This window comes from Hyla sarda, chromosome 1 (genome assembly GCF_029499605.1).
Source record: "Hyla sarda isolate aHylSar1 chromosome 1, aHylSar1.hap1, whole genome shotgun sequence".
Lineage (NCBI taxonomy): Eukaryota > Metazoa > Chordata > Amphibia > Anura > Hylidae > Hyla > Hyla sarda.
Genome location: NC_079189.1, coordinates 494,814,256 through 494,838,658, shown reverse-complemented (window position 1 = coordinate 494,838,658; position 24,403 = coordinate 494,814,256). Strand labels below are relative to the sequence as shown.

Below are 24,403 nucleotides of genomic sequence, written 5' to 3'. Positions count from 1 at the left end.
AGGCTGGAGGTTTTTACAGTACAGTAAACATGCAGAGAATTTGTACTTTTTGTAAGCCATGCTGTATTACTTCTGTGCTAAACACACAAGAGAAGGTGTACCTAATGGCCAATTGTTGTGTCTGCAACTTATTTGTACCAGGTGTTTAAGCTTTAAAGGCGTACTCTGCCACTAGACATCTTATCCCCTATCCAAAGGATTGGGGATAAAATGTCTAATCGCGGGGGACCCTCAGTGTCGGATGACCCTCAATCCCTCAGTGCCCTCGGACTTCGCTCAGTGCCGGATGGCTGGTGATGTGGGCGGAGGCTTGTAACATCACAGCTGTCACGCCCCTTCCCATAGACTTGCATTGAGGGGGCGTGGCCATGAAATCACGAGCTTCCGGCACTGCACCCGATGCTCTAAATGAACGTCGGGTGTAGCAGGGAGATCCCGGGGATCCACAGACATCTTATCAGACATCTTATCCCCTATCCTTTGGATTGAGGACAAGATGTCTAGGGGCAGAGTACCCCTTTAAGTCAGCAGTAGGGACCTGACAAAACATCTCCAGGATCGAGGTTATTCACATGAAACCATGGTGAAGCTATATAAGCTCTCCGGAGAGACAGACAGGATATCCTCCAACCGTATATAATAAATAAAATGGACATGCTAAGGATGGATTTTGCCCAAATGATGAGGGCAAGCAATCTCAAAGATTAATAGCACAGAAGCTATTTAGTGGACCATTAAAGAAAATATGGAAAGGTCACAAGCCAAAAAACACATAGTAACATCGGCACACAGTAACATCTGCCAATATATTTCTGCTACAGAAGTGTTTGTGAACACTCTGGATTCTTAAGAAAAGGAAACAAGGACAGCACCAAACTGTGCAGGTTACCAGTGACCAACCGAACGATCAATCTGGACTCCCAAACACAATAAAGTCCAAGGTCACAGCACTAAAATGGAAACTTTGGATCAGATTTAAAGGCTGTTATTCAGCATGTCTGTATATCTTGTATTTTTGTGTATCTAATAAAGTTAAAGGGGTATTCCAGGATCTAACATTTTATCCCCTAACCAAAGGATAGGGGATAAGAGTTCTGATCATGGGGGCCTGCCGCTGGGACCCCTCGCGATCTCGTTGCAGCACCCACATTGTATGCAGAGCTGCGTCTCCAGTCTCGGAAACCTTTGGATAAGGGATAAAATGTTAGATCCCGGAATACCCCCTTTAAGAACTACATGGGTTTTGGTGTTGTTGAGAGGTTTGGCACTGTTGGCTGTATAGACTTTCTGATAGGCCACAACAAGGGCTACCTCTGTGATAAAATTAAAGAAGTTCGTACTGCTGGAGGACCACTGTCATGAGATGAAGCTGTGGTGGATTGAGGCCTTCCCATGTGGCAGGTCTTGGCACCATCACTAACAAACAGGCTGGAAAGTTTTTAAACAAGTTATTAACTTTTTATTTATAAACTGTCATGCTGCCTGCTGGAGGAACACATTTTTCTTTCATTATTTATAGTTGTTAATGGCAATGAAGCATCACACACATTTGGGGGTACAGTAAATTCTTTAACTCAGCATTCTTGATTAGATTTCCATTAAGACTATCTCTGTACTATGCTCCAACCATCAGCTTTCCCTCAACCAACACCAGTCTCCCTTTCCCAGCTACTGAAACCCCCCCCTCACCATGATGCTCCCACCCTCATGCTTTACTGTAGGGATGGTATTGGGCAGGTGATGAGCAGTTCATGTGTTTTTCTTTCTTTTTTTTCTTTTTTTTTTTTTTAATGAGGAGACTTCTAGAAGTTTCTCTCATCTCCACATAGAATCTTTGGAGCTTGACTAGAGTGACCTTTGGGATCTTGGTTATCCTCTTTGTAAGGCCTTTCTCCCTAGATTACTTAGTTTGGTAGGGTTGCTCCTTCTTCCATTTATGAATTATGTAGGTCCCTGTGCTGTTCGGAATTTTCAGTGCAGAAGACATTTACCTTTCTCAAGATATGTGACTCCATACAATCCAGCCTCTGTGCTCTACAGGCAGCTGTTTCTACCGCATGGCTTGGTTTTTGATCAGATATACATTGTCAGCTGTGAGACCTTATATAGACAGGGGTGTTTGTGTCAATATCATGTCCAATCAGCTGAATTTACCACAAGTGACTCCGATCAAGGTGTAGAAACATCTTAGAGGTGATCAAGTGAAATGGGAGGCCCCAGAACTAAATTTCAAGTGTCATAGCAAAGGAGCTGAATACTTATTTCCATACAATACTCTAAAGTCCCCCAAAATTAAGAGGATCCTATGCCAAAATCATATTAGCATACAAAGACAAAAAAGCTTATATAAAACAAGATATCTCAAAAATATTATGTTTTATTGATACATAAGTGCAAAAAAATTACACACATCTAAAACCATTTAAAAGACACATATAAAGATGTGATAACAGAGATGCAACTCCGTGAAACAGAGGCAGAACTGGAGGTCTGTGGTAGACTCAAATTACAGATAGAAAAGAGATTCAAAAAGAAAAGAACTTCCTCTATAGTATACAGCAGCTGATCAGTTGTGTAAGGATTAATATTTTTAAACAGAAGTAATTTACAAATCTGTTTAACTTTCTGGCACCAGTTGATTTAAAAAAAAAAATTCCACTGGAGTTCCCCTTTAACTTCTTTCAGAAGTGGAAAGGGGGTTTTGCACGTTTCCACAGGTTTTTTTTAATTAATTAATTTATTTTTTTTAAACTTCCAGTTTTTGAGCTAAAGCCAGAAGGGGATGGAAGGAATGAGACATAAAAGGATTAAGATTTTTTAATAGAAGTAATTTACAAATCTTTTTAACTTTCTGGCACCAGTTGATTTAAAAAAAAAAAAAAATTCCACCCGAGTACCCCTTTAACTTGTGTATTTCTAATCAAAAAATTTTTACAGGTTGATTCAATAAAGATGGTGCAAAAGTAAAGAACTATAGTTTAAAGCATGTAGAGGGTTATTTATCATTGTAAAAAATAAATAAATAAATAAATAAATCTGTTCAACTAAAACCTTCATCTCTAAAACAATAAAGTTTTTTTTCCTGGCCTGCGGCAAGGTAACCCACTATTCAAATGTGAGGGAGACTCTGTGCAGACCTTCTTTTATACATTAATTTGCCTTAAAATTAAAACTAAAACAAACAAAGCCAAACACACAGACAAACAAGCTCTTTAGAAGCAGGGTAGACATAAGAGGCGGTAGAAAATGGTCTGGGTGCAGATCTGTGTGAAATTTTTATAATGGTCACTGCGACAATATGATAAATTTGGAGCAGCAACGCCAAAAAAAACCCACATCTAGACAAAACACAAAAATGATCAAGCCAAGACCATTATTGATAAATAACCCCCTTAGTGCAGAGAAAAGGTCGGATTTCCCAACTCGTAACTCAATCTCAGCAGTTCTCAGCAGTGAGACCCGGTGCGATTAACAACTTTTGTCATCTCTGAGTGACATGTCAAAAGTTGTTCTTCATGACTGTAATGCTTTAGGTAACATCAGTGGTTAATAGCCAGTGAATGAAAAGCAAAATAAAACTTACTTAGATACCCATAGCAACCAACCACTGCACATTAACCCCTTAACGACCACGGACGTAAATGTACATACTGGTTTGGCTGGACTTCCCGCACCAGGACGTACATTTATGTCCTGTGTATGACTGCGAGCATCGGAACGCTCGCGTCATATATGGCAGGTTCGCGCAGATGTCCACCATTAACCCCTCAGATGCCGTGATCAATACAGATCACGGCATCTGCGGCAGTGCGGTACTTTGAATGGATGATCGGATTGCCCGCAGCGCTGCGGCGGCGATCCAATCATCCAGCATGGCGGCCGGAGGTCCCCTCACCTGGCTCCGGCCGTCTCCCGGGGTCTTCTGCTCTGGTCTGAGATCGAGCATACCAGAGCAGAAGATCACCAATAATACTGATCAGTGCTGTGTCCTATACACAGCACTGAACAGTATTAGCATTCAAAGGATTGCTATAGATAGTCCCCTATGGAGACATAAAAAGTGTAAAATAAAAGTTGAAAAATGTCAAAATAAAAAGTAAAAAAAAAGTGAAAAATCCCCTCCCCCAATAAAAATGAAAATTGTCAGTTTTTCCCATTTTACCCCCAAAAAGCGTTTTTTTTTTAATAAACATATTTGGTATCACCGTGTGCGTAAATGTGGGTACTATCATAATACAATGTTAATTATCCCGTACGGTGAATGGTGTAAACGTAAAAATATTATAAAAGTCCGAAAATGCTGCTTTTTTGTCACATTTTATACAAAAAAAAATGTATAAAAAATTATCTAAAAGTTTTATATATGCAAATGTGGTATCGATAAAAAAATTAAGATGATGGCGCAAAAAATGAGCCCTCATACCGCCCTATATATGGAAAAATTTAAATGTTATAGGTGGTCAAAATAGGGCGATTTTAGATTACTGATTTGGTACAAAAAGTTTTAGATTCTTTTAAAAGGTACAGAAATATAAAAGTATATAGCCATGGGTATCATTTTAATTGTATTGACCCACAGAATAAAGAACACATGTCATTTTTATCGTAAAGTGTATAGTGTGAAAACAAAACCCTTCAAAACTGCGCAAAATTGTGGTTTTCATAAAAATTTCCTCCCTTAAAAAATTTTTGGGGGGTTCGTCATACATTTTATGGTAAAATGAGAGGTTTCATTATAAAGTACAATTGGTCACACAAAAAACAAGCCCTTATATGGGTCTGTAGATGGAAATATAAAGGAGTTATGGATTTTAGAAGGCGAGGAGGAAAAAACGCAAAAATAAAATTGGCCTGCTCCCTAAGGTGAAAATGGGCTTGGTCCTTAAGGGGATAAGGACCCAGTGTGTCTGCTAAAAAAACATGAGACAACGCATCCTTATCTGAGCATATGCTGGCACCTATCCAGATAGAACTGTACTACCGCTTATACATTGTCAGTGCCACCAATGGAAATCACTGAAAACACTTGTAGGGTATAGCTAAAGCTTGGATATATCGAGTGCCCTTTCAGGTTAATAAACTTGTGTTATGTTCTCTCAGTTATGAATACAGAGTCTATATTTTTGCGCTATCCTTTTCGAATCACCCTGTATTTCAACTGAAGCTCCTTGATAGATCTTGAAAATTACAATTATTTCTAAGAATAATTGCAAATGCAGCCATTTATAAGGTTTTGTGCGTCAAGTGCTTTAGACTTTTGGGGCAAATGTTTTGCAAAAAAAAATGAAAGGCATTCATCTGATGTTAAAGGGGTACTCCGGTGAAAAACTTTTTTTTTTTTTTAATCAACTGGTGCCAGAAAGTTAAGCAGATTTGTAAATTACTTCTATTAAAAAATCTTAATCCTTCCTGTACTATTAGCTGCTGAACACTACAGCGGAAATTCTTTTCTTTTTGAAACACAGAGCTGTCTGCTGACATCATGAGCACAATGCTCTCTGCTGACATCTCTGTCCATTTTAGGAACTGTCCAGAGTAAAAGGAAATCCCCATGGATAAAATGGACAGAGATGTCAGCAGAGAGCACTGTGCTCATGAAGTCAGCAGACAGTTCCGTGTTTCAATAGGGAAAAAGTTTTTTCGCTGTAGTATTCGGCAGCTAATAAGTACAGGAAGGATTAAGATTTTTTAATAGAAGTTATTTACAAAATCTGTTTAACTTTCTGGCACCAGTTGATTTAAAAAAATATATATTTTCACCGTAGTACCCCTTTAAAGGTTCACAGAGAGTTTTATTACATGACCTTTTAGAGTATACAATCGGCTATAGACAAAGTACAAAGTAAAATTCATGGTATATTGAGAAAAAAGAAAAGGAAATATGTACAAAATAGAATCCTTGTCAGTTAAAAAAAAATGTTCAAGATGAATTGATAGTTTTTTAAGGTATTTAGGCTTCCTGGTAAGACATATGGAATGAATTTCAGAAACTCAGAAAGATTAGAAATGCTGGAACACTTTGCCAAAAAATAAAAAAAATACAAAAAGTATGATAGCAAAACAAACAACTGAAAGTATTATGACATCATAGCCACTGGACTACAGTTTGAGAACGACTTCTTTGCTTGATAAGTTAACATATGTGGACATTACATAGATAAGTGCAGATTCCTATTTATATGTAATACTTTGTTATACTTCTCGTTGTTATAACTTTAAAACATTTCAATAAAAAACGATTTGAAAACAAACAACTTCGGAAACTGTATAAAGAAACAAGAACATCATAAAGAGCGATACCAGAAAGTCACTGGGGGTTTCAGAAGACACTCGTGGCTGCAATAAAACCCGTTGAACCGTGGAAGCAGATGTTTCTCTGTAAACACCAGACAATAAAACAGCTCAACATAGTACACATATGTATTTATATCCCAACTTAACCCCTTAAGGACCGGGGGTTTTTCCGTTTTTGCATTTTCGTTTTTTGCTCCTTGCCTTTAAAAAATCATAACTCTTTCAATTTTGCACCTAAAAATCCATATGATGGCTTATTTTTTGCACCACCAATTCTACTTTGTAATGACGTCAGTCATTGTGCCCAAAAATCTACGGTGGAACGGGAAAAAAAATCATTGTGAGACAAAATTGAAAAAAAAAACGCCATTTTGTAACTTTTGGGGGCTTCCGTTTCTACGTAGTACATTTTTCGGTAAAAATGACACCTCATATGTATTCTGTAGGTCCATACGATTAAAATGATACCCTACTTATACAGGTTTGAATTTGTCGCACTTCTGGAAAAAATCATAACTTCATGCAGAAAAATGTATACGTTTAAAATTGTCATCTTCTGACCCCTATAACTTTTTTATTTTTCCGTGTATGGGGCGGTATGAGGGCTAATTTTTTGCGCCGTGATCTGAAGTTTTTAACGGTATCATTTTTGCATTGATAGGACTTATTGATCGCTTTTTATTCATTTTTTCATGATATAGAAAGTGACCAAAAATGCACTATTTTGGACTTTGGAATTTTTTTGCGCGCACGCCATTGACCATGCGGTTTAATTAACGATATATTTTTATAATTCGGACATTTCCGCACGCGGCGATACCATTTATGTTTATTTTTATTTTTATTTACACTGTGTTTTTTCTTTTATGGGAAAAGGGGGGTGATTCAAACTTTTAATAGGGAAGGGGTTAAATGATGTTTATTCACTTTTTTTTTGCACTTTTTTTTTGCAGTGTTATAGGTCCCATAGGGACCTATAACACTGCACACACTGATCTTTTACATTGATCACTGGTTTCTCATAAGAAACCAGTGATCGATGATTCTGCCGCATGACTGCTCATGCCTGGATCTCAGGCACTGAGCAGTCATTCGGCGATCGGACAGCGAGGAGGCAGGTAGGGGCCCTCCCGCTGTCCTGTCAGCTGTTCGGGATGCCGCGATTTCACCGCGGCTATCCCGAACAGCCCACTGAGCTAGCCGGCATGCTTTCGGTTTCACTTTAGACGCGGCGTTCAACTTTGAACGCCGCGTCTAAAGGGTTAATAGCGCGCGGCACAGCGATCAATGCCGCGCGCTATTAGCCACGGGTCCCGGCCGTTGTTAGAGGCCGGGCCCGAACCGCTATGACGCGGGGCCACGCCGTGGCCCCGCGTTATAGATCGGGAGTGGACACATGACGTTCCAGTACGTCATGTGTCCTTAAGGGGTTAAAGGAGAACTCATCAAAATCCTTAGCATTAGGCCCATGATGCCCTTAACAGGGGGAGGAATTATATTTTAAAAAAACAACAGTTTTCATCCACCATAGAAATGTTATCAAATAATGTTTTCTTTATTTTTTCTAAACACAAAACAATCTTAAGCTGCCATAGAAATAAGAACACTTGTTCAGCTGACAGTATTTCCTCCTGATACCTCTATACATATGCCTGCTCCCACCTCGTGTCTAAATGAAGAGTCACAGGAGCCAGGTAGAAGCGGAGAGCAGCTGGACCAGGTGGTATCTGAGCCGCAGCCGTGGGGGATTGTGGTAGGTGAGTTACTTTTTTATTTTCAGTGCACCAGGAGGCTTTAGATAAAAAAAATACCCCTTTCAGAGTAGAGTTAAAGGGGTACTTCGGCGCTTTCACATCTTATCCCCTAAGATGCCTGATCGCGGGGGTCCCGCCACTGTGGACCCCCGTGATCGTGCACGCAGCACCCCGTTAAAATCAGTCCGGTTCTGATTACTGCCGATCACGGGGGTCGGAGCATTATGATGTCACAGCTCCACCTCCGTGTAATGTCATGCTCCGCCCACTCAATGCAAGCTTATGGGAGGGGGTGTGACAGCTGCCACACCCCCTCCCATAGACTTGCATTAAGGGGGCGGAGCGTGACATAACACGGGGGGGGGGGAATCGTGACATCACGATCTTCCATTCACGTGGTCGGGAGCCAGAACCTCCAGCGCTGCCAGAAGCAGATACAGGTGGGTGCTGCATGCTATATTGGGGGGTCCCCAGTGGTGGGACCCCTGCGATCAGACATCTTATTCCCTATCCTTTGGATAGGGGATAAGATGTCTAGGGGTGGAGTACCCCTTTAACAACCAAATAAGTTAGTATCTCATAGTGGCTGGAACTGTATATATATTTATATTAGCTAGGCTCTGCTCACTCCAACTTTTTTCTTATGGATGGAGATAAATCCTGATGAATCCCATTATCATGTTCCAGGATTTTTCATGGGCTATTTTTCCCTGTAATAAATGCTTTCAGAAGGTAACGGTCACCTAATTAAATGGAGCCTTATATCTTGGTATTCACATCGGGGCCAGTCCTGCAGATTTGGATGTGAAGCAGACAAGCTGTATGAAACGTCTGCAAGTTTTTTCCTTTAACAGAGATTCTCATCACTTCAAGAGTCAGTCTTATAAGTAGCTTGAGATGTTGTATGACTTTATAACCTACATTCCCAGGACAGGGATTAGTAAGTTAGTAAATCAGCTTGTGTATAGATGACATCTGCAGTAAATACGCCAGCCATAAAAATCACTGGATTCTTCACCCACGGTTGGAGATCGAAATTTAGATGTTTATTTTATGATAAGCAACGGTACCTCTTATGTGGAAAGATGGGTTTAATGTCACAAAGTAATATCGTTTAGGACTAATATGGGAAAATTATACTTTAGAAAAGCGCATTTCGTGAGAAGAAAACCTGATCTTTGAGTTGTATAAATGATTTCCAGTAATCCATAGCTAATGGGTTATGGGATTAAAACTCTACAAGGTGCAAAGTCATTAGATGAAAAGAATAATGGTAGCAATCACAGCAAAATCTTAAAATTATAGCTCTGGCCAAAAAAAAAGGCAATTGTTATTTTAGAACGGCTAAGAGCAGATAACCCGATAGAAGTGTTCACACTGCTGTGCACTATTCAAAGATTTAGGAAGGATTAAAGTTCTACTTTGTTCTGGGTACAGACTGTACACACAAGCAAGTTTCAATGATTACATTAAATTGTTCTTAAATTAACTTCAATTTTCTTTCTTTCATTGAGAATTTACAAGAGAAATGAATCTCATTTGCGGTATAGCACAATGCCATCTCGGTTGCATATTTCCCTATTGTTATCACTTCATTTAGCTTTTTTAAATTCTGTTATGGTCATTTATCCACTGGAAAGAATGAGTGCAAATAAGTATAAATCCACGTAAATCAAGTTCATTCTAGTTCTACAGTGAACACACCACACATACACTAAGGCTATGTTCACACAGAAGAATTTCCATATTGGAAATTCCACACGGAGATTCCGCAGTAACAGAGTCCCATTGATTTAAATGGGATTTTGCTGTGCTGTTCACATTGCAGAATATCTGTGTTTCCTCAGTAAGGATAGACATGTTTATTCTGCGGACTCTGCACGGAATGCATTGCCGTCTATGAGTGCATTCCTGAGCGGTCCTAGTGGCGGAATGAAATGCTGGCGCTACCCATTCAGGGGCAATGTCTGAACTGAGATTTTCCATGCCGTGTGAACATAGCCTCAGCCGTGTAGTATATACATTACATATTTCATCCAAGGAAATCGGCAGGCAAAATCTGCAGCAAGTGCTCACCCAGTTTTTATATTCACTTTACTCCTCTTTTAGTTAATAGACACAGTGTATAACTTTCAGCATAAAATCCACAATAAAATCCTCTGCATCACATCCACATAATTGGGTGCAGCTTTTATGCAGAAAGACTCACTGAAAAGATAATATAGTATTTGTTTTTAAAGTGTAAACTTTATTAGATGACCCAAGCTACTGTCTAAAGAAGGGCTTATGTTGTAAATTGACACTTATTACAGAGTGTACTTATGTGGGGAGGGGCCACATGGATGATAACTGAGATTGTTTTGTGGCACTTTGCTGCCATCTCTTGTTGGCCGCACATCCCCTGTTACACAAGGAGTGGGGCCAACAGTCAATGATTTTTTCTTGGTAAAAAAAAAAAATGCAGGCAACCAAATAAGCATTTGGCCGATTATGGCTGTTACACCTAGCGCTCCGGGTCCCCGCTCCTCCCCGGAGCACTCACGGCGTCTTTCTCCCTGCAGCGCCCCGGTCAGTCCCGCTGACCGGGAGCGCTGCACTGTCATGGCCGTCGGGGATGCGATTCGCACAGCGGGACGCGCCCGCTCGCGAATCGCATCCCAGGTCACTTACCCGTCCCGGTCCCCTGCTGTCATGTGCTGGCGCGCGCGGCTCCGCTCTCTAGGGCGCGCGCGCGCCAGCTCTCTGAGACTTAAAGGGCCAGTGCACCAATGATTGGTGCCTGGCCCAATTAGCTTAATTGGCTCCCACCTGCTCCCAGACTATATCTGCTCACTGCCCCTGCACTCCCTTGCCGGATCTTGTTGCCTTGTGCCAGTGAAAGCGTTTAGTGTGTCCAAAGCCTGTGTTACCTGAACTTCTGCTATCCATCCTGACTACGAACCTTGCCGCCTGCCCCCGACCTTCTGCTACGTCTGACCTTGCCTCTGCCTAGTCCTTCTGTCCCACGCCTTCTCAGCAGTCAGCGAGGTTGAGCCGTTGCTAGTGGATACGACCTGGTTGCTACTGCCGCAGCAAGACCATCCCGCTTTGCGGCGGGCTCTGGTGAAAACCAGTAGCCTCTTAGAACCGGTCCACTAGCACGGTCCACGCCAATCCCTCGCTGACACAGCGGATCCACAACCCGTAAGCCGAATCGTGACAATGGCCAGACATAATAGGGCATTTAGTGTTGCATTTAGTTCATATTTGCATATGTTTTGATGCACATTGTACCAGATTTTTGGTCCAGTCCGTTTTGATTACATGTATGTCCCCCACTGCTTAAATGCTGCAGATTTTATTAGATTTAAAAAGAAAATATATTAAGCAAATTCTTCTCCACTGTATTCACAGAGGAAAATTAAATGCCAGGTGAAATACAGTGTGATAAGGTAAACTCCCCAGTACAGGTCACCTGTCTAACCCAGGAAGAAGTACAGTGCTGTCTACAAAAAATCAAACTAGACAAATCACCAGGTCCAGATGGTATTCACCCCCGTGTTCTAAAGGAATTAAGTATTGTAATAGACAAACCCCTATTTTTCATATTCAGGGACTCTATAATAACAAGGACTGTTCCCCAGGACTGGCGCATGGCAAATGTGGTGCCAATATTTAAAAAGAGGACAAAAGGTGACCCTGGGAATTATAGGCCTGTTAGTTTAACCTCCGTTGTATGTAAATTGTTTGAGGGTTTTCTAAGAGATGCTATTTTGGAGTATCATGATAAAAATAAATGTATGACTCCATATCAGCATGGCTTTATGAGGGATCGGTCCTTTCAAACTAACCTGATCAGCTTTTATGAGGAGGTGAGCTCAAGACTGGGCCAGGGGGAATCGCTGGATATCGTATATCTGTTTTTTTCCAAAGCATTTGATACGGTGCCACATAAAAGGTTGGTGCATAAAATGAGAAGGATTGGGCTGGGGGAGAATGTGTGCAAGTGGGTAAGTAACTGGCTCAGTGATAGGAAACAGAGGGTGGTTATTAATGGTACTTATTCTGATTGGGTGACTGTTACTAGTGGGGTACCACAGGGGTCAGTCTTGGGTCCTCTTCTATTTAATATATTTATTAATGACCTTGTAGAGGGGTTGAATAGTAAAGTAGTAATCTTTGTAGATGATACTAAACTCTGTAAAGTGGTAAACACTATAGAGCACAGTGCACTGTTACAAATGGAACTGGATAGGTTGGAGGTTTGGGCTGGGAAGTGGCAGATGAGGTTCAACACTGATAAATGTAAGGTATTGCACATGGGGAAGAAAAATCTGAGCTGGGATTATGTATTAAATGGGAGCACACTTGGGATGACTGATGTGGAAAAGGACTTAGGAATCCTAGTTAACAGTAAATGTAGCTGTAGTGACCGGTGTCAGGCAGGCAAATAAAATCATGGGGTGCATCAATAGGGGCATAGGGGCATGCCCACGACAAATAAATAATTCTACCGCTGTACAAATCACTACTCAGACCACACATAGAATACTGTATACAGTACTGCGCACAAATGTACAAGAAATATATAGTGGAGCTGGAGAGGGTTCAAAGACGGGCAACCAGGGTAATACCGGGAATGGGAGGACTACAGTACCCAGAAAGATTATCAAAATTAGTGTTATTTAGTGTGGTGACCACCGGTGTAAATGGCGGGACCACAGGTGTTGCGTTGTAGGCTGGTGGGATCAGATGTAATTAACCCCGGGGGTCGGATGGTATTAACCCCTATGTACAACTGAGACCGAGTCACAGAACCGGCACAGCCGCTGTGTGTAGCAATGAAGTGCACTGTGTGCACTGGCAACAGGAGCTTCTGCAGCGTTCACACCCGTGTATCCACTAATCCCTGCGGTGCTCAATCCTCTCCAGATCAGGATTTGTAGTACATAAGAAAAGAAGAAATCAGGAGGCACTCACATTTAGTTGGTGGATCACGGCTTCTTTATTGTGGATTCGGCAGTCTGCTGACAGCGACGTGGGACGCCAGAGCGGTGGATACAAGACTGTGTGTGACAATTGTTTCACACAAGACTCTGAAGAAATGCCCGGAGGGGCGTGAAACAATTGTCACACACAGTCTTGTATCCACCGCTCTAGCGTCCCACGTCGCTGTCAGCAGACTGCCGCATCCACAATAAAGAAGCCGTGATCTACCAACTAAATGTGAGTGCCTCCAGATTTCTTCTTTTCTTATGTACTACATTAGCCCCTATGTTTTTGTGATGTCAGTGTGGTTTTCGGGTTCCGGAACACCACATGCCCGGATTCTCCGCTATCCCACAGGCTAGTAGTGAATAAAGAGTCCACAACCAGTTCGGGTCAAACGTAGGCTTTACTGAGTAGAAGACAGGTGTAATTATCTTCACAGCTAAGGCCAGATTTCGCAAATAGGTGGCCAGGACCCAGAAGACCTCGCAGCTTGCTGGACCAATACTAATAAACTTGACTTTGACTTGTAATTAGACTCGACTTGACTATATGCAGGACTTGACTAGTTTTAGCGACAGCAGACATAGACTTGAGACTCACTGGAGAGACGGTAGCTCTGTGTCCTTCCAGATGCTGATCACTGGTCCTGAGATCTCTGGTGGTCGCTGCCACAGCAAAGACTGATGGTACAAGCTAAGAGCATCTAGCGTGATGGTGATGGTATAAGAGACTGAACTGTAATGGCCATCCCTTGATCTAGTGGGGGGCTGGACTAAAGCCCATTGGTCAAGCTGTGGGTCATAGGTTAAGCTGGTGCTCTCTGGGAGTACATGTGACAACAAATCAGGTGACTGCATAACATTACATGTGACAGGCTTACTCACAGGTCTTGAGACCTCCCACAGGTCCTTTATACTATGTTTACATAGGGATGCTGTCTATGCATTAAAGTGACATACACACCATATAAAACAACAGGGAGACAACAGGGGGAGACCCTGCAGGGGAGCCCCCCAGGTCACTGAGGGACTCAACCTGACAGGGCCTACAGGTAGTACAGGACCGTGTACCTGTACTGGGACATCACATTAGTTTAGAAAAAAGAAGGCTTAGGGGAGACCTAATAACTATGTATAAATATATCAGGGGACCGTACAGAGATCTCTCCCATGATCTATTTATACCCAGGACTGTATCTTTAAAGGGGTTCTCCGGTGCTTACACATCTTTTACCCTAGATGCCTGATGCCTGATCTTTTACCCTAGATGCCAAGATGCCTGATCGCGGGAGTCCCGCCGCTGTGGACCCCCGGGATCATGCACGCGGCACCCCGTTTGTAATCAGTCCCCGGAGCGTGTTCGCTCCGGGTCTGATTACAGGCGACCACCGGGCCTCCGCCCTGACGTCACGCTCCGCCCCTCAATGCAAGCCTACGGGAGGGGGCGTGAGAGCTACCACGCCCCCTCCCGTAGGCTTGCATTGAGGGGCGGAGGCGTGACGTCACATGGGGGCGGAGGCGTGAAGTCACATGCCGCCGGCCCGGTGGTCGCCTGTAATCAGACCCGGAGTGAACACGCTCCGGGGACTGATTACAAACGGGGTGCCGCGTGCATGATCCCGGGGGTCCCCAGCGGCGGGACTCCAGTGATCAGGCATTTTATCCCCTATCCTTTGGATAGGGGAAAAGATGTGTAAGCACCGGAGAACCCCTTTAACAAGGGGGCATCCTCTACATCTAGAGGAAAGAAGGTTTGTTTCTACACCAGCACAGATGAGGGTTCTTTACTGTAAGAGCAGTAAGACTGTGGAATTCTCTACCTGAGGAGGTGGTCATGGTGAACTCTGTAAAAGAGTTCAAAAGGGTTCTGGATGCATTTTTGGAGAATAATTACATCACTGGTTATATATACTAGATTTATAGGGACAGAACGTTGATCCAGGAATTTATTCTGACTGCCATATTTGGAGTGGGGAAGGATTTTTTACCTCTAGTATGAGGTTTTTTTTTTTTGCCTTCCTCTGGATCAACTCAGTAGGGACTGATTAGGTTTATAGGTTGAACTTGATGGACTTGATGGTCTTTTTTCAACCATATGAACTGTGTTACTGTGTTACCATATAAGCTATATGTGCACATTTATGGCATATTACAAGTATATGCTATTAGAGGCACATCCAGTTGGGGATCACTAGCATGAAGTTGCCTGTCTTATGCAATTTGAGTAACTCCCATTGGGGTTCATATACAAAAACTTAGATAAGACTACGCAGCCTAAGATTAGGTCAGGTTGGTTTATGTGGGTGCAGACTTTAGAAAATTTGGTGCAATTTAAAGCTAATTTGTAATCAGTGTCACTCGAACTAACCTGTTGGTTCAGGCAAGACGTGCAGGTGACACTGATTAAAATTATACTTACCTATCCCTGATCCATGGTCCAGTTTGCCTGTTATCTTTATTGTTCAGGAATCAGCCAGGCCACGTGAAGACGCAGCAGCGATAACGTCAGCCTTCTCCTCGAACGCTGCCCGAGTACCAAGCCTGCCGAATAACAAGCATAACGGCGAACAGGGCAATGAATTTGGGATAAGTAAGTACCGGTATTGTTATGATCAGCCTGTACCAAGAGGTTAGTGCAGGTGACAAATGCATTTAGCCCCATCCCTTCTATGTCCCTTTTTCTGAGGCCACACCCCTTAAAAAATAACCTGTTTCAAATGGTGCAAACAAAGAAAAATTATTTTAAAAATGTGTGCTGTACAACTTAAAAAAAAATTGGCATAGTTAAGACAAAAAAAATTAAGTTTTGAATATTTCCCCAATTGTCTTTAAAAGGAGTTATGTAATGACATATCAATGGAAACTGCAATTTTTTGTAGCTTTGGGTACCCTTATTCCAATGCTGTTTTTATATACACGCACACACACACATACCACACACCACACCCCCACAATCATTTCCAAGATGTAAAGATTTTACTATTTCATTGACTATTAGAGTTAGAGGTTTTGATTGGTGGGGGTCCCGGTGCTGAGACCCTTATTGATCACTAAAAAAAAAAACAGGCAGCAGAGCCAAGCTGAGCCATGTGCCCATTCATATCTTATGGACACCGCTCAGTTCTGCACTGACAGTAGCGTGCACAACAGATATACAGAGAAAGTCACTAGAGCTAGGACATGTCAGAAGTTTCTGACAGGTACCATTTAAAAAGAAATAAACAGCATTGTCTATGAAATCCATCCAGAATATTACAGTATCTGATTGCTATAGTGTTTTGTTATTTGTCCTGTCTTTCCTTTCCCTGTAATCCAATCTATATTTTGTATAAAACATTTCGTACACGTGATACATAAGGTCATGATCACTATCACAGTTTCTGTCCACAGGGTCCTAGTTGCATCAGAACTCGAGCCAACATCTGCTAGGACAGTTTACCCATGCTTTGATGAACCTGCACTTAAAGCAACTTTTAAAACTAGAATTGTGCATAATTCAAGCTACGTGGCGTTATCTAATATGCCAGCTATAGGTATGTGATAAATGTTATTGTATTTATTTCCAAAGTAAACTTTTAACATTAAGGTTGAATGATTCAGATAATGCCTTGTTTATGTTCATTTACCTAAAAGCAGTTTAAAGGGTTACTCCGCCCCTAGACATCTTATCCCCTATCCAAAGGATAGGGGATAAGATGTCTGATCGCGGGGGTCGTCCCGCAGCTGGGCCCCCCACGATCTAAGTGCAGCACCGGCTTCGTTTAGAACGATGGGTGCGGGCGGCAGGGATCGTGACTGCAGCGGAGTACCCCTTTAACAAAAAACATACAGAAATTAGTGCTGCTCTTTTGTAATTACATTGATTGTGCATTTTGCCTTATAAAGAAAGACCAGTTCTAATCGATATTATTTTGCCCTGAGGAATTCAGTGTCACAGCTGAAGGAAACGTGTAGATAGATATGGGTGTAATAGAGCATAGTAGGGTCAGGTTACAAATTGGGAAAACTCATCTCCCCCCCTCATTGGTCCTGTCTTTATGCCAATGGTTATATATATATATATATATATATATATACACACTAATGGCATAAAGGCAAGATGAACAAGGACTGGGGGGAACAATGAAGGAGGATTAAAGGGGTACTCCGGTGGAAAACATTTTTTTTTTTTTTTTAAATCAACAGGTGCCAGAAAGTGAAACAGATTTGTAAATTACTTCTATTTAAGAATCTTAATCCTTCCAGTACTTATCAGCTGCTGTACACTACAGAGGAAGTTGAGTTGTTCTTTTCTGTCTGACCACAGTGCTCTCTGCTGACACCTCTGTCTATGTCAGGAACTGTCCAGAGCAGGATAGGTTTGCTATGGGGATTTGCTTCTGCTCTGGATGGTTCCTGATATGGACAGATATGTCAGCAGAGAGCACCGTGGTCAGACAGAAAAGAAACTCAAAAAGAAAACAACTTCCTCTGGAGCATACAGCAGCGGATAAGTACTGGAAGGACTAAGATTTTTAAATAGAATCAATTTAAAAATCTGTTTAAAAGGAAAACTGTCTGCTTCTGCCCCGCCGTTTGACTGAAATTTTCATTCCCTCTTAATTACAGAGAAGGGAGAAGAGGGAGAGGCGGAGGGAGGGGAGGAATTTTGATGAGCTGGGCTGTGCTGCGGCCAGCGGCAGGTGACGTCAGAGTGCCAGTGAGCCAGAGAGCAAGCTGACAGTTTTTCTTTAACTTTTTGGCCCCAGTTGATTAAAAAAAATATATGTTTTCCACTTGAGTACTCCTTTAAGTTATAGAAGTAATTTTCTAGAACATTGTACAAGAAAAGACTGTTTTTCTTATTTGTCTGTGCTGTCATTCAAGTTTTTAACAGTGTTGGGATTCACTTGTTGGTGGTGTCATTTTATTGTACAGTTGGTGTCATTTTATTGTAGCTTAATAAAAGCTTTAATTGCACACCTTTTTATTTGAGTCTATTAGTGGCCTGGAGTAATCTTGTTTGTTGATGTGTGGCAGTGAACATGGAATATCACAGTATTGAGTTTGAATCCGAATTCTGTACCAAGCTATTTCCGTCAGTTCTAGAGACTTGAGTAGAATGGCAGCATGCATTCACGACCACTGCTTTACTTAAAGGAGATAGGGGATAAGATGTCTGATTGCGGGGTTCCCACCACTAGGACCCCCCAACGTGCAGCACCCAGTATTCTAGACAGTCTGTTTAGAACCCTGGGTTTCCACGGCGGGAGAAGTGAATTCACACCACTTTAAAGGGGTATTCCACGAGAAAACTTTTCATATATATATATATATATATATATATATATATATATATATATATAAACTGGCTCCAGAAAGTTAAACAGATTTGTAAATTACTTCTATTAAAAAAAAATCTTAATCCTTTCAATGATTATCAGCTGCTGAAGTAGTTTTTTTCTGTCTGGCAACAGTGCTCTCTGCTGACATCTCTGCTTGTCTTGGGAACCGCCCAGTTTAGAAGATGTTTGCTATGGGGATTTGCTTCTAAACTGGGCGGTTCCCGAGACACGTGTCATCAGAGAGCACTTAGACAGAAAAGAACAACTCAAATTCAGCAGTTCATAAGTACTGAAAGGATTAAGATTTTTTAATAGAGGTAATTTACAAATCTGTTCAACTTTCTGGAGCCAGTCTGGATAACCCTTTTAATCACTGGGGTATGACCCCTGCAATTATACGTTTTTAGCTGTTCTGTAAATAAATATATTTGGTGGAGCAAGAATAGCATAGCATGAATAAAAGTTATAAAACTCATAACTACAACAGGCTCCTTCAGTAGCTGTAAACACAAGGCCAAACCATTTATCTTTAATAATATATCCTTAAATCACACCAAATTAGTTTTTGCTATGTTTATATAAGTTGTGGGTTTGCACTGAAAACCCACAACTAAGTTACAGTACAAAGAAAGTCAGCAGCGTGTCCTAAGTATCACAAATTATTTATTTATTTTTAGATTTACCACAATGGGTAAAAATCTGCGTTCTGATCAATACTCCATTAATTGGATGAGATTATTTTATGCACAGTAAACACACTGGAAAGCCGAATGGTTTGGGGTTTTGTATAACGAAGCTTGTACAAACAGCAAGTAGCACAAATTGTTTCTTAATGGTCTATTCACACGTACAGTATTCTGCGCAGATTTGGTGCGCATATTTCATGTGAAGATTTGATGCGCAGATTTGATGTGCAGGATTTTCTGCTGCAGATTTCAGGGTAGACTAAATGACTGAACACGGCTTAAAATCCTGCGCATCAAATCTGCGCAGAATACTGTACGTGTGAATAGACCGTAAAGGGGTTTTCCAGGGGGCAGGAAATGTGAGGGCAAAAAAAAAATCGGTTTTCCCCTCTACTTGCTGCCACTCCAGAAGACTTCCATGATGACATCCCTGTAGGTGCCCCTTGCAATTTTGGATCAATTTCAGGAAAAAAAAACAGTATTATCACATTTTAGAAATGTTTCCTTGTTTCGATATTTACTCCAACATTATGGCCTCCATTTCACTGTACTAGCCTACTATCTTATGTGCATGGGGGCCTCTTAACATCATCTGTAAGGAGACAGAAGGGTCAGATGTTAAATTCTGCAAATAGCTATTGAATGTGTATAGGCACCTTTAGAATGTTATTTCTGTTTATATGTTACGATTGTACATTTATTGAAAATTTATGTAAAAAGCAAAAAATTGGTCAATGTGTACCTGTCGTCAAACGAAATCTTTTTATATAATGTAGGGGGGGGGGGGGGGTTGAAGCGGGTAGTACTGGATCAAGCAGCGCTCCTCAAACATGATGAAGATTGAGGTGGGGGGAAGGGGGAAGTTGTGCAGTGGATCTCACTGCGCTTCTAATGCAACATGAGGGGTGGGGGTGTTGTGGGATGGGGGGCTGTCACAGACGATAGATACTTGTTGCCTGCTGCTCCCCCAGCATGATGAGGCCAAGGGGAGGGCGTTTATCTTGTCAGTGCCGAGCTGCATGCCGCCCTCTTCCAACATGGGGCGGGGTGGTGCTCTTAGGGCTGTGCTGGATGGCTGAAAAGATAGTTGCTTGCGTTTTCTGTGACAGGCAGAGCAGCTCCCCCCTCAAGAGGCCGCTGTAGGTGACTGCCTAGTTTGCCTATAGGCAGAGCCTCCCCTGCACATATTTAAGCAACTGTAAAAAATGTGTCCGCATTGTTACATATTGTGTGCACAGAAAACCACTTTCCCATAGACTTGCATAGTGCACATTAACCCTTTGCCGACCCATGATGTACCGGTATCAGGTGAGGGGAATATGACGCAGGCCCATGCGTCAGGTCTGCGTCATAACCAACAGATGCCCGCTGCTATCAGCAACTAACATCTGCTGGTAATGACAGACATCGGAGATGGCTCTGATGTCCATCATTTCAATGGTTAAATGTCACAATCCATAGGGATCATAACAATTAAACATTAAATGCTGGCAATCTCTGGTGTCTAGGGGACATGCAGTCCAATCTGACAGTACCTTGTCACATAGCAGCAAGATCTGAGCAGGATACAGTCTAAAAAGATTCAGTAGAAGTTGTAACTTAATAATTAAAATCCCTGGTTAGTCTTTCAACATACAGTTGCCCTGATAGGACAGATTTAATTTATAGTGTCTCCCTACTGACTGGTTACTTTTGCCCAAGCACTTATTGAAATTAGCTGAAAGCTATCCTGCCAAGTCGACAAAGCTCCCCCGACTCACTACCTGACAATCAGCATCAATGTCTTCTACTGAACATGGTATATGTTAATTGTCTGAGCCAAGATATGCTGGGTGATGTAGAAGTATTACTGGGAACACTTGTACAGTATAGTAAATGGAAAATAAATGGTAAGCATCCCAATAGTACTGTCTATGTGAAGATGAATAACAGAAAGTCACACTCACCACTGATGCCATGGAGGCACCCCTGCATCTGAGACCTTTGTACCTGCCGAGCTTGTTCTAAATAAAGTGAGACTGGCATCAGTGGTGAGTGCGACTTTCTGTTATTTATCTTCACATAGACTGTGCTATAGATGAACTACTATTTACTGCTCCGCACCACCACGCCTGGAAACACAGTGCCGGCGTCCACTCACGCATACATGTAAATAGGGATTTGTGCATCCGACTTGAAGGTCCATACACCAGTTGGTCTTTGAGCTATATCCCTATAATACTGGCTCAGTAAAAGCATATTTTGCACATCCACAAGATAGGTTATAAGGTTGTATGATCACTGTGGTCTGACTGCCGGGACCCCTACTGGTCAGAAGAATAATGGTCTAAGAGTGCCCTTGTGAATGGTGTGGTATAATGCCTTCCTCCCTGCTAGTAACATATGGCTGAGTACAAAGCTTGCCTGTCAATATCACCCCTAAAAGACCTTGGAGATGCTTCCATTCTTCTAGAAAGGGAATAACTTTCCAGTGTCCAGTTGTTCTATTTGACTTTTAATTGTAAGGACTTGGTTTATGTGTATTATTTTTCTGCTTATTTTAAAGTAGTCTTCATTTTTCCTTATTTTGAATTGATATTTCAGGGGCTTCAGAACCAATTGCCAGTTTTCCATAGAGTTACTGTCTCAACATTGGTTTTAACATGCAATATTTGTCCAAGAACCTGCAGTGGCCCAGTACAGGATGGTGTTGCCCCATACCTTTCCTGCCCTGTCAGGCAGTGTCCCTCGGTGTCCCAGGGCCCCCTGTAATTGTTTCCCCATTTGTATATATGTTGTATATTAAAAGATGTGTTATGCCTTTAATAAAATGTACCATGTGATTGTTACCCAGGAGGAACCAGTGACCAGCTGACCCCAAAGGTTACCTATGGGCTCCCTGCTAGTCTCCCCCATATAAACCCTGGGTGGAGCTAGCTTCTCTCTCTTGCTTCCTGCTGAGGTCCAATAAAGTCTTGCCTAATGCCAGAGTAGTGGAGGCCTCAAGTCAAGTCTAGCAGCCACAAGTCAGTCAAGTCAAGTCATCTGTTTACCCTGGCCTGCACTAAATTTTACCGTCCAACGACAAGTCCCAGCAAGCCTGCAAGGCCTCTGTGTCACTGGTCACCTCCTTGGGCCCTGGCTGTACTGCATAGACTGTAACAACTGTCTACCCTCAGTAAAGCTACCATTGTCAATAACTTGGCGTCGGTGTCGTCCTTGCCCCTGTGCCTAGCCCAGGATCCAGCGGTATACCTTCGGGTGGTTAAGGCTAAGCCACGCCCTAGCATCACAAACACAAGGGGTTAATACTATCTGCCCCTAGGGTAACAACATCTGCCCTGCACCTCACACCCCGCCATACCACAAACCAATAAATATTGTATGTTGAGAGACCAGTGAATATCAATCTGCTCATCTGCTGCTTCCCCATAGAACAAGGATGGAAAATCAGGCTGCTTATTTAAATGTGACAGATTGCCTTACAAAAAATCATGATAATGATCGATGATGATGTGTGCAGAAGCACATGTAACCAATAAGATGAATCCAACATTGGAGTCATACTGGGTTGGTATGTGTGGAATGGAATTGACACAGTATGAGGATAGTCTACTAGACTATACATTGCATTAATCAGCAGTATAAACAAATGGAAACATATTTGTCTATCTGTTGTTTGAGGTTACAGCTGAACATTTCATTTTCGATATGAATCAATGTTTTTTATGCCTAGTTTGTATTCTGTGTATGAATTAAAGTTTAACTATATCTGCATACTAAAATGAATTCTTTTCTCTAGCCATGTCTGAAAGGGAAGATGAAGATGGAATTAAATGGACTGTTACAACATTTAACACTACTCTGAAAATGTCAACATATATAACTGCTTTTGTAGTATGCGACTTTGATTACATTTCAACAACTGAAAGGGGCAATGAGGTAAACTAATCTACTTACTAACACTTTGTTTTTAACTACTGTACACTAAGGCTATAATATTAGATATGTGGATTCCTGTGTAATGACTTTTCAAGAAAATTTCTGTTTAACTACTTCCATCCTTAAAGGGGTTATCCAGCATAAGGTGATTTTAGTACATACCTGGCAGGCAGTAATGGACATGCTTAGGAAGGATCTGCGCTTGTCTTGGGCTAATGGCTATGCTGTGATTACCATAACACTGTAACTAGCTTTATGTGAACTGGGTATTTCCTGTTGGATTTGTTTTCTCGATCTACACATTCCATAGTTCCTTGTTTGTAAGTTTGAGGTCACTTTCCTCCCTCCCACACATCAGCCACCCCACCCATTGAAACACAAATAAGTTGCATTCCATTCAAACCACCAATGTTTTCTAACCAGGGTGCATTCAGCTGTTGCAAAATGATCTCTCCCACCTAGTGGTTGCTCCCTTTCCTTACCTGACTAGCGTTGTCATGTCTTGCCGCACTGCAACCTGTGAAAACCAGAGACATGAGTAATTTTGTATTCTGTTAAAAATAAATATTGGGGCAAAAATCACAGAAGAATTGCGAGAAAGCCATCACAGACAAGTACAGTTATAAACTACAATAACTGTACAGCCCCTGTAGCATAGTCAAATAAAAATACCTGTGTCAGCTGCACAGAACGATGATCGCTCCGTATCTGAAGGGTCACGACTACGGGGCCGGAGTATTGTGACCTCACGACTCCACCACCTTGTGATGTCATGCCCTGCCCCCTCAACGTAAGCCTATGGGAGGGGGCATAGCCAGTGTACCTCTTTAAGGACCAGAGTATTTTTTGCAACTCTGACCACTGTCACTTTAATAGCATTAATAACTCTGGGATGCTTTTACTTATGAATTTGATTCCAAGATTGTTTTTCCATGACATATTCTACTTTATGTTAGTGGTAAATTTTCAGTGATACTTGCATCATTTCTTGGTGAAAAATTTTATGAAAAATGCGAAAATTTAGCATTTTTTTTCTTTAAAACTCTCTGCGTATAAGGAAAATGAACATCCCAAATATATAATATATTGATTCACATATACAATATGTCTACTTTATACAGGCATCATAAAGTTGACATGTTTTTACTTTTTGAAGACATTAGAGGGCTTCAAGGTTCAGCAGCAATTTTCCAATTTTTCATGAAAATGTCAAAATTGGAATTTTTCAGTGACCAGTTCACTTTGAAGTGGATTTGAGGGGCTTTCATGGTAGAAATACCCCATAAATGACCCCATTATAAAAAATGCACCCCTAAAAGTATTCAAAATGACATTAAGAAAGTTTGTTAACCCTTTAGGTGTTTCACAGGAATAGCAGCAAAGTGAAGGAGAAAATTCTAAATCTTCAATTTTTACATTTGCATAGAGCCATTTTTTCATTTTTAAAAAGGGTA

The 24,403-nt window shown here is 41.6% G+C and overlaps 1 protein-coding gene across 1 annotated transcript in view; it reads left to right on the top strand.

Moving 5' to 3' along the window:
* Positions 1-24,403, top strand: part of LVRN (laeverin) — a 158,100-nt gene that overhangs the window by 34,471 nt on the left and 99,226 nt on the right. Inside the window, exons 2-3 of the mRNA XM_056537403.1 lie at positions 16,409-16,551; positions 22,810-22,949. Coding sequence (XP_056393378.1) covers positions 16,409-16,551; positions 22,810-22,949 — 283 coding nt within the window. The remainder of the gene's footprint in view (positions 1-16,408; positions 16,552-22,809; positions 22,950-24,403) is intronic.